We start from the raw sequence: 12,106 nt of genomic DNA, 5'->3' as shown, positions 1-12,106 counted from the left end.
CATATATATAAATATATATATATATATATATATATATATATATATGAATATATATATATATATATATATATATATATATATATATGTATATATATATATACATATATATATATATATATATATATATATATATATATATATATATATATATATACATACAAACACAACGTGTGTGTTTGTGTGTAAATCTTTATATCTAGATTTATACGTACGTATACATCTATCTTTATATATATATATATATATATATATATATATATATATATATATATATATATATATATATATATATATATATATATATATATATATAAATAAATAGGCGAACCGAAAACTCTAGACATTTGTAAACCTAACCAGATCAAAATTGTGGAAACAATAAAGCAAGTAAGAAGCAGCAAATTCATGAAAAGAAGACTTGGGACAGGGATTCAACAGATATTTGTTTAAACAATGAAAATGGAAATATTATCAACGGAGGAGATGACGCGATAAAAATTGCAAAGGATTTCTATAAAATGCTGTACATAAATGACATTTGAAATAAGTTTTTCTATAGACATAATGAAACACTTAAGTTGGTACCAAAAGTATCAGCATGAAAAATAAAGAAATTATTGAAAGGTATGAAAATAGTTAAAACATCAGGAAAAATGGCTTAACAATTTACTTGATAATAAACGGAGACCAATTTATAGTAAAACTTGCCAAATTCAACAGAAAATATCTAAAAGAATGTTCTATACCTAAATCTTGGAAAAACTTTATCATTATACTAATTCTCAAAAAGGGAGTCACAAAATACATGAAAAATTACACTCAATATTATATAGAATATATCCAAAGATCATATTAGGCCAAATATAAAGGCAGTTAGACCTTAATCAACTAAGCGAGCCGGTAGACTTTAGAATCGGGTAATCAACAACTGGCCATATCCTTGAAATTTACCAGGTACTGAAAAAATAGAGTATGATATACCATTATCAATGGCATTCAAAGACATGGAATATATGAATTTACCTGATGATAGTGAGAGAATCATTCAAAGCCTACCTAGAAGTTTTCAAGAATTTAGATTAGGAAAATGTAGGAATGGACATTAATGGAGAATACCTTAGCCTTTTGAAAATGCTGAAAACTATTATTAAATAGTGATCATTGAACAATTCCAGGGAATGTTGGGGGACATCTCTGTGTGTCGCAGCAATGAGTTTATTTTAGTCTTAAATATTGAATCTTAAGTAAAAAATCCCTATAATCATTAATGCTACAGAGCTATTCCATATTGAGTTAAGCAGTGGCCCCTAAATTGAACCTGTTATAAGCATAGGCGAGCTTGGCCAATGATAATTGATTGTTATTTATCCATATGGCAAAAGGTCTCAAGGGATTAATGGCACTGGATGAAAGATTATATAAGGTACTAATATTTGGTTTGCAGAGAGAAGCGTCCATTAAACAGGATGGTAAAATGATAAACCCTCGATCATACAAACTCGTACCAACATGGAAATTATTCAAGATTCAAAGTATACTGAATGGAAGAAGTGTTGCATTTGTCAACAATCAAAGAATGAAGATCTTGAGGCTTCATAGGACTTTGTTGAAAAATTCCGCTCTTCCATTTTATCATCTGGCTTTTCAAACGTGACTCATTAAGACTGAATGAGTGTGTTATGATGCAGGAAACTTTGTGGAGAAACATTTCATTGTCCCTTGAGATTTACAGGATTTTATGTGAAATGGTAAGGGAATTAGACAAGGTGATAAACATACCTAGAAATCAAAACTTTCTTGACAAACTGAGCTTAAGAAATATTTTGGCACAAGTATTAGAATTTTAAACTCAAACATATTCTTCATAGATGTTACATTGAAGAAAAATTCCTAACATCCCTTCTACAATTTGTGTATATGATGCACTATGACAAAGATAAGAAATCCCAACTTTAACATTATCTATTAAAATCTGACCTTGATATGTCACAGTTCTTGCAGTGAAACTGCTTCACCAAATTAAATGAAGGAGCATTTGAATACCGGCACTTCAAGGACTGTAAAACACTTCTAGCTTTTTATATTGGCAAGACACAAAGAAGACAACTTATTCATATATCACACAAAAATATGCTCAGTCTTTATGACAAACTCCAATTAGTTTGCCATTTATGAGAGGCTTTCGTAGTTTGGTATGTAAAAGATTATCTAGTGTACCGTGTATGTTTCATACACAGTCGTACACTGCAATTTTATTGTTTGCTTTATCATCTCTCGCTCTCCCCTGCACTGATAATAGAAACCTGTTTAAGCTTGTGTCCTCCTTGCTCACAACCATCTTTATATAAGCATGTTGTTTTTTGATAAACTTTATTTACATTCACCTCGCCTCTCTGATAGTCCCTAACAGCCACACCATACAATTGGTGACGGCTGGGGGAGCAGATCCCTCACTACTGTGCTCTACTGTTTGACGATGCCACCCACCGACTCTTCTACTTACACCACATCTATGAAATTACTACTCTTCGCCAGTAAGGAGGCATTTGCTTGAATTCAGCCCACTGAGGTTCAGTTTTGCATCAAGGGTATGGCTCCCTTAAGTACCAAACTATGTCCTCAAGGCGATCCCCAAGGACGCTTTCCGGAAATCTCTGATTGGCTTTTTGACCAAGGGGATGCCCCAATATTGTACGACGACCTCAAAACATAGCTACTGGAGCAGTACTCAAAATTGCCAGCCACCTGTATAGCCAAGCGTCTTCAGCTCTCTCAACAATCGTTGTAGAACAAGAAGGCTTTGCTTGCCATCAATGAAATGACCAGTATTGCTCACCTGCAATCTGCTGCAGACGGCTCTCCTTGGGAGTTAAACCTACTTCATACTCTGGGTATAACACCTACTTGGAACTTTATGTGCTGCCATCCTCAGTATTGATATCTTGCCCATGAAGGACATGATGACCAAAGTCCATACCTTTATGCAAAACCAGCCATATATGCTGCCCATCGATCTCACCCCAACCAATGACCTCTACAGCTACTTACTGACGCCCATCGGCTGCAGCTATGCTATTATCACTCCAGATTTGGGACTGCTGTGAAGAAATCTGCAAACGGTTGTCAGTGACCAAAGAACTTATAAGTAGGGCATGATGCAGGTACAGACGTGTGGTTTTTGGTAGACACTAGTGCTTGCCATTCTCTTCTACCAAAGGTATTCTCAAGGACACGACATAGTCATTCTAAGACTGCTGACGTCCGCCTGGTAGTTGCCTATGGGTCTGGAATCACTAAATATCATCGGAAGTTTTTGTTGCAAACGCGACATTACCAATCATTGGTATGGATTTCCTCTCCCAATTCCATCTCCTTGTTGATATTGCTCATCGATGGTTAGACAACGCAGACCTGGCCCGTCCGACCTTTCTCTTCACATCAGCGCACTCACGGATGCTTACGCCCCCGGCTGATGTCGTAGCCGGAAGTCTTCCATTCAGAACTTTGCCAAATGCCCTCGGTTACAGCCAAACCTTGGTATCTATCACAATATCAACACGATGAGGTCCCCTGTGTTTTTTCAGATTCTGACGTCTGGCCCCAGATTGTTTGGCAGCTGCTAAACGAATGTCAACTGAAATGGAAGATATGAGACTATGCCAAAAGGCCTTAAGTACATAGTCATCACCCATACATATCGTCCTGAAGAAGGATGGCTCCCTTCGCCTTTGTGGGGATTATAGTCATCAGAACATGGAAACGGAACCGGATCAGAACCCATTCTCCTACATCACTGACATTACCTCATACTTGGAGAAAGCGAAGGTGCTCTCCACTCTCAACCTTTTGAAGGGGTATTATCAGGTGCCCATGATCCCAGGAGACATCCCCAATACAGCCATCACCACCCCCCTTCGGAACTTACACATTTAATTACTCCTGTTTTGGCCTTTGTAATGCTGAGGCCATTTTTCAACGTCTCATGGATGTCATCTTAGAGGACCTCCTCTTGTGTGTATGTTACGTGGATGACATACTATGAGGGAGCGTTGGAGAGAGAGAGAGAGAGTTGCCACAAATCACTAGAAAGACATATAAAATATAGTCAAGGAAAGGGAACATAAACTGTAGTCTATTGCTGTGAGTGGAAGATCGGTACTCACTAGTATCCTTTTAATTGGTCCGAATGTTGACCTTCTGACCAATTGGGTGGTGCTACGGGCCACGGGCGGTTCAGATATACACTGTAGGCTAATGGTGGATGGTTAAATGATGTAAATTTCCATAATTTTTTCCCTTTAGGTATATCAGCTATTCGGAGGTGGGGTATGCCATTATGTTAAAATACCACTATATATATATATATATATATATATATATATATATATATATATATATATATATATATATACATATATATATATATATATATATATATATATATATATATATATATATATATATATTTGTATATATATATATAGTCACTGTCTATACAAGCTTGCCTGACCAGGGTTCGATTCCCGGCCGGTCACAAGCTCTTGTCTTTGTGTGATTTCGCCTGGGGCTTTGATCTCGAGGTCGTTAAGAGAATCCAGACATTAATGTATCAAAAATAAATATGGCTTATTTTAATATGAAAAAAACGGCTAAATGTGCAAAATTGATCATATATATGTGTATATATATATACATACAGTATATATATATATATATATATATATATATATATATATATATATATATATATATATATATATATATATATTAGCAAAGAAAACTGAACGGCTTTGGCCCAAGGATTAAAAAGAAATTATTGTGATAATTTTCCGAGTACTTCTTATGAAGGTAACTGTGGGAGATCACTAATAAAGATACTTTAGGGCAGAGATTACAAAACTACTTTCAACACTACTGCTAGCAATTCTTGGGGGAAAAAGTGTAATCTATGTTGATTTATTAACAGAGAATAGGCCTTCACTGAATTTCGCATCTTCGTGTTTTTACAGGAATACTGATGTGAATAAGTGAATTTTACCATCTTATCACTAACTTTTGAAATTTCCCTATTATTAATATGATTATATGCTGTCATGACTCACATAAATTAGAACCATCCTCGATATTTACAGAAATTTCCGCCCTAATTCATACATTTACAAAAGTTATTTTCAATGGTTCAATTCAACAATTGGTGATCTAATATGAAGTTTTCCAGGAACTTCAAGAAATAATACAGGCAATCAGATTAAAAGAATTCATTGATTTTGTATTTTGAAAAGTAATTTTGGAGGGCGGCTTTCAATTGGCCTGACAGATCGATCTTGTTAGAATACATGGAAAGCAAAATAAAGCAGACAGGACCTCTTAACAAGCTTAGGAAAAAAAATGATAAGGTGAATCTTGATTGTAACGATGAGTAAAACTTTAAACAACCAAAAGAAAGACAAAAACAAACAATAAAGATTATTTTAGAAATAGCAACTAGGACTTGTTTTTCCGATGTCTGCTTTTAAAATGGATTTCATCATTATGTTACAAATTCTTTAACGCCCAGCTTCGTGGTTAAAGGTTAGAGCCAGATAAAGTGAGTTATGTTTGCCTGTTTATTCAGACACCAAAATACGATCTTACCTTTTGTCGAGTGAGGATACTCCTACAGGAATATTTAAAGGTATTTGGAGGATCATAGTACTGGGAGCTACTCCATACGCAGTCAATGACAGTATCCTGTGAAAAAAAAGAGAAGTTATACACCTTCTGCAGGAGTGGAACTGATAGATTGAATTTCTAAATACGAAGTTTGGTAGTGAGGACAGTTAATATTTTGATGGGTTGTTTCATGAATGAAGAGTCTCTTGCTATTAAGAGTATATAGTTTATATACATGGAGGTAATAACATCATAAATTATTAAATATACCTTCACAAAGATTTATCAATCTCATTATTACAGTACTTTGATAATGGAATAGCAAATTAAACATAGTATTCACTATCTACAATCACTTATCATTTAAAAAGATAAGAATTGAATTACATCTTCATGTAAATGGTATTTCTCTTATTTTAGTATCTTTATTTCATAGCTTCCTATAAACCTCAAGAATTTTTCTAATAAACAGTCTTGTTACGAATGAGAAACAAATCGTATACTAAGAAGTTTAAAAATAAATTTTCCTCATTAAGGAAAATATATTTTACCCTTCTCGAAGAGATGTAAGTCTACCAAACCACTGGGTATTTTTTTTTTATTTTGTTACTATTTTCAACTTTCTGAAACTATTCATCTATGTCTTTCTATCTACACGTATTACTATTTTTACAATATTGCTTTTGTAGAAACTGAGGCGAGAAAGTTTCCTGAATTGCTTACAAACTAAATTTTAAGCATGAAGACAAAGTAATTCATGTCTAGCTCATGTGGGAGTAAATTTCTTTTTACTTACCGGAACTATTAATGTGTTGCAACTTCCCATATCAAATGCAAAGGAATAGCCGACGTTAAGATTGATTTCCATTCCTCCCAGATAGCCGCAAAGCAGGTAATCAAAATTCGGAAAAGATGATTCAGAAGCGATCCCAGTAACTACGGCATTTTCTTCGCATCTATGTTCCCAGAAGTCACCTCCAGAAGGCATGAGTCCCATGCAAGGAGGGCAGCTGACAAAAAAAAAAAAAAAGGAAAAGATGAAAGAAATCAAGGCTATTGCTCTCTGTTTAAAGGTTTAAAGGCCGCTAATGAATGGCAGAGGCAAGGGACTGTTACATTGCCTTATCAAGCAGGACCATTAATGCCCTAGAAACTGACCATATATACATATTATCAGCGCCCAAGGCCCCTCTCCACTCAAGCTAGGACCAAGGAGTGTCAGGCAATGGCTGCTGATAACTCAGCAGTTAGACTTATAGGCTCCTCCAAACCCCCCATCCTTAGCTCTCAAGGATGGAGAGGTTGTAGCGGCCAAAGAAACTAACGAGTTTGAGCGGGACTCGATCCCCAGTCTGGCGATTACCAGTCTGAAATAACAGCAAAACGTTTGCTAAAGAAAACAATATTGTTATGGAGATAAATGATTATTCCAAAAGAAGTAAGAATTTTTATCAGCAGCAATGCCCCATAAAATGTATAATGAAATACTTGAAATACCACAATACAATTATAAAATAAAGACTCTTGAAAAAGTGGAAAAGGAGAATTGGTGTTCAGGTTGTTGCATGAAGAAAATAAAAGTTGGATGTTTGATAAAAGGTTTTATGAATCAAATATGTTAAGAGAAAAATTAGATGGAAAAATAATTGCTGTACCATAAACGAGCTCTGAGAATTATTACAAAAGACAAGTAATGTAATTCTTGCCTGTCAAGTGTGTTAACATATATATCTCTTAATTATAAGTTCTGTATAATTTCATAGAGCATTTGATGATTTGGAAGTTTTTTACTCTTTTTGCAACACAACTCGACACAATCAAGCCTATCCTATATTTCGAGATCGAGATCCATTCCTATCTCCTGCTCTTAAGCAGATTCTCCTATTCGGTCACTAACTCCCTTTTCATAGTTCTCATAAAACAAACAGGTCTTGGGCTTCCCATTATCCTAGAACCTTGACGTATTCCTGAAACGGATCGTCTTACAATCTTTCCAAGTTGTAATCGTATTAGATGCGTTAGCCAAAGCCATTAATCAGTCAACATTCTTCCAACTTATTCTCAACATTTTTAATCTAACCTGCAGTTTAAATATGAGTAGATAGACAGATAGATAGATAGATAGATAGAAAGATGGATATCCTACCATTCAAAACAAAGTCTTCTCCATGAAGCTCTAAACAGTTTTAAAATTGTTGAAGTATCCCATAAGATTTCCAATATTAAACTATAACTGAAAAGAATATAAATATATCTTAATATATGATACAATTTTCCCATACTTTGCTTTACATAAATTAGTTTTATTTATTCTCTTCGCAGATCATTTACTCCTGATAGCCGTCTCAAGATATCTTAAGATAAAACCTATTTGGTAAGAAAAAATTCTATAACTCCTCACGGTCTCTGATCAAAATGATCTGAATTTGATTTCCTTCAGTCTTTTGATTACTGTTTGAAATGTCCCTAGGAATAGCACATCTGAATTCAAAATTGTCACGTAGGCCTACCCACAATTCAAATTGCTTCTCTTCTTTCCCAAACTCGAGAGACAAATTGGTCATTATCATTCAAATGACGCTTACTATATATATATATATATATATATATATATATATATATACATATATATGTATATATATACATATATATATATATATATATATATATATATACACACACATATATATATGTATATATATATATATATATATATATATATATAATATATATATAGATATATATATATATATATATATATATATATATATATATATATATATATATATATAATTTGATGGGAGTTTCGAGCAATACAAAGTTAATGCTATACATTTATCTGGCGAAAGAATGAGTTTAGGCCTGATTATACCAGTAGCAATAAAAAGGGACAAATACCAAGAAAAAAAAAATTAAAATAAAAAAAATAAAGGCCAATCATGCGGAACAATGTACCTTAAATTATCCTTTAGTTAGGCATTTGAAGTAATTGAATTTTTTGCATACTTATGATTGATTGAATAAATAGAAAATGTTCACTTTTCTATTAGACTTTTAGATAATTATCTACATTACTGTGAGAGAACTAAACTTGATGTAACTTGACCTGGTACATAGAGATCACTGGTGGTGCTCACTGCAACTATCTGAAGACTTGATAGAAGTTCGCATTTCAATGTTTGTGTCGGCATCCAGTTGAATCCTTCGCAGCCATTTACTATAAACCAAAGTAATTTAATCTATTATTGGAGGTGCTCTTCTCTCTGTCACACACAAAATATCTCTCTCTCTCTCTCTCTCTCTCTCTCTCTCTCTCTCTCTCTCTCTCTCTCTCTCTCTCTACTGTCATATACAATTCTTTATTAACTCATCAAGATTTTACCTGTGTATTGCTGTATAACTTCTAAAAATTTTTTTGATAAGAATGGGAAAAATATTTATCCTTTATCAGAAACTCACCTGTGGAGCAGACTGCTGCACAAAATACTTTATTTTCCGCTGCAAGAGACTTGCGCATTACCTCAGAACCTCTCGTGCCTTCCTCGCCGATTTTATACAAAATATGTCTTGCGTTTAATACTTCTGGAATGAATACCATCGTCACTCCTGTCAGGGTCAAAATCATCGGTAGAATCCTAATGCCAGAAGAGTGTCTCTTTGAAAAAACACGTTTTTTGGTCATAATGCTGGAGTAATGCCGAGACCTGGAGGGTAAGTCTTAAAATGAATATATTTCTCTAAAAGTACTTATTCTAGTGATTAAAAATTCGGAACGATTAAATTAGACCCATTCTACCAATGATCTTCCATGGATGACCATTTACTAAAGATAAATGAGAGGGCATATATTGTAAGTTAGGGCAGGATCGACATATTTAAAAGTTCATTTGTTTTGAGCTTTTTTTAATCTAGTTTAAAATGGAAGAAAATCAGTAAAGATAGCTGGTGTGGAACTAATTCGTTTCTTTTGGGGAATTGAATGAATATGAATTATGTATGATGTTTTTAAACATACAAAAACAAACATTCGCACTTATATATATATATATATATATATATATATATATATATATATATATATATATATATATATATATATATATATATCATCTTCTACGCCTACTTACGCAAAGGGCCTTGGTCTGATTTCGCCAGTCGTCTCTATCTTGAACTTTTAATTCAATGCTCCTCCATTCATCATCTCCTACTTTGCGCTTCATAGTCCTCAGCCATAGAAGCCTGGGTCTTCCAACTTTTCTAGTGTCTTTTGGAGTCCAACTGAACGTTTGGTGAACTAATCTCTTTAGGGGAGTACGAAGAGCATGTCCAATCCATCTCCATCTACCCCTCATCATGATCTTATCCACATATGGCACTCGAGTAATCTCTCTTATAGTTTCATTTCTAATCCTGTCCTGCCATTTAACTTCCAATATCCTTCTCAGGGCTTTGTTCTCAAATCTGCTAAATCTATTGGAGATTGCTTCATTGTCATACCACGACTCATGTCCATAGAGTAACACCGATCTCACTAAACTGATATACAATCTGATTTTTATACGTAATTTCAGGCAATTTGATTTCCAAATTTTACTTAGTCTAGTTATTGTCTGATTCATTTTTTTTTTTCAATATTTCATTAAACTCCAATTCTAAAGCCCATGTATTAGAGATCATAGTTTCTTGATATTTAAATGATTCCACGTCATTAATCCCTTCTCCTCCCAATGTTATTTCACCTTATATTGCATATTCCGTTCTCATCATCTCTGGATTTCTCCTATTCATCATGAGCCCAACCTCATATGCTATTTTATGCATTACGTTTGCAAGCATTGCAAGTCCTGTTGTGTTCTGCTAACAAGGACAGCGTCATCAGCATACTTTATGTCAGCTAATTTCCTGTTACTAAACCATTTCAATCCTTCTCCACCATTCCCAACTGTTCTTTGCATTAGTAAACTCATGGAGGCGATAAACAATATAGGTGACAACACATTCCTTTGGAGTACTCTACTATTCACTGGAATTTTTTTTTGGGATAGGACTCCACTAACATTAACTTTGCACTTATTATGCTCATGAACAGACTTAATAAAATTTATATATGTAAGAGGGATTCACTAACAACACAGTACTCCTCAAAAAAATTGGCCGGTGCCCACTATTAAAGGCTATTTCATAGTTCACAAATGCCATCGAAAGTGGATTTTTATATTCAACACAATGCTGCACAATATGTCTTAAAATGAAAATTTGGTAATTGCAACTTCTACCTTTTCTAAATCCTGCTTGTTCATCTCTCAGCTATTAATCAATTATTCTCTCTAGTCTCTTTAGAATAAGCATACTATATATCTATAACAATTGACATAAGTGTGATGCCCCTGTAATTATTTTCATCAGTCAGATCTTTTTTGCCATTTAAAAAAAATCTTCCATTCATCAGGTTTTGCCTCTTCACGTCACATTCTGCAAAATAATCTTCATTTTTCGGCTAATATCATCTTAGCAGTTATTCCATCGTATCCAGTGGATTTCCATCTCTTGAGTTTTTTTTTTTTTTTTTTTTTTTTTTTTATTCATGGCCACATGAACGTATTTTTCAGCTTCAGGTGTATATAACAAATTATTCCTTTCATATCTCTTATTCCTGATCTCACTAAAATGTTCCATCCAACTTTGCGTTTCTTCATCTTCTGTTGTTATAACTGATCCATCTCTCTGTTTGATGAGCATATGCTTCTTCTTTTTTGCCCCAGCAGAGATTTCACTAATATTTCTATGAACAATTGTCACACCATAGCCACTTCCTGAATTCATAGCTTGTCAGCCAGCATCTGTTTTCCTGTCTAAATATTCCCTCCAGTCACTATTAATACTGGAACACAGCATGTTCTACCTTGTAATTTTTATTAAATCATAGAAAATCTTTTAAAGTATCTTAAGTATCATCCAATATCCATTGCTTTCTCCTTGTAATAGTATGTCCTATAACTTCACTATCAACTGAATGATATATGTATATATATATATATATATATATATATATATATATATATATGTATATATAATTACATAGCCGTATAATTATGTACACGCACACAACTGTGTATGTTTGTGGGTTTGCGTGTACATACATATATGCATATATGTAATTATATATATATATATATATATATATATATATATATATATATATATATATATATATACATATATATATATATGTATATATATATATACATATACTGTATATATATATATATATATATATATATATATATATATATACATATACTGTATATATATATACATATATATATATATATATATATATATATATATATATACATGTATATATACGTATATACATATATATAAACATAAATATATATAAATATATATATATATATATATATATATTTATATATATATATATATATATATATAT

At 33.0% G+C, this 12,106-nt stretch overlaps 1 protein-coding gene across 1 annotated transcript in view; it reads right to left on the bottom strand.

Annotated features, from left to right (window-relative positions):
* LOC137645770 (uncharacterized) overlaps window positions 1-10,619 on the bottom strand; it is a 17,434-nt gene extending 6,815 nt beyond the window's left edge. Inside the window, exons 1-5 of the mRNA XM_068378728.1 lie at window positions 10,477-10,619; window positions 9,112-9,356; window positions 8,728-8,869; window positions 6,449-6,662; window positions 5,635-5,730 (exon numbers count right to left, since the gene is read on the bottom strand). Of these exons, the coding sequence (XP_068234829.1) occupies window positions 5,635-5,730; window positions 6,449-6,662; window positions 8,728-8,869; window positions 9,112-9,356; window positions 10,477-10,619 (840 nt within the window). The remainder of the gene's footprint in view (window positions 1-5,634; window positions 5,731-6,448; window positions 6,663-8,727; window positions 8,870-9,111; window positions 9,357-10,476) is intronic.
* Between the last annotated feature and the right edge of the window lie 1,487 nt (window positions 10,620-12,106).

This window comes from Palaemon carinicauda, chromosome 1, assembly GCF_036898095.1.
Source record: "Palaemon carinicauda isolate YSFRI2023 chromosome 1, ASM3689809v2, whole genome shotgun sequence".
Taxonomy (NCBI): Eukaryota; Metazoa; Arthropoda; class Malacostraca; order Decapoda; family Palaemonidae; genus Palaemon; species Palaemon carinicauda.
The sequence above is the reverse complement of the archived record's forward strand: the minus strand, read 5'-3'. Positions and strand labels throughout refer to the sequence as shown.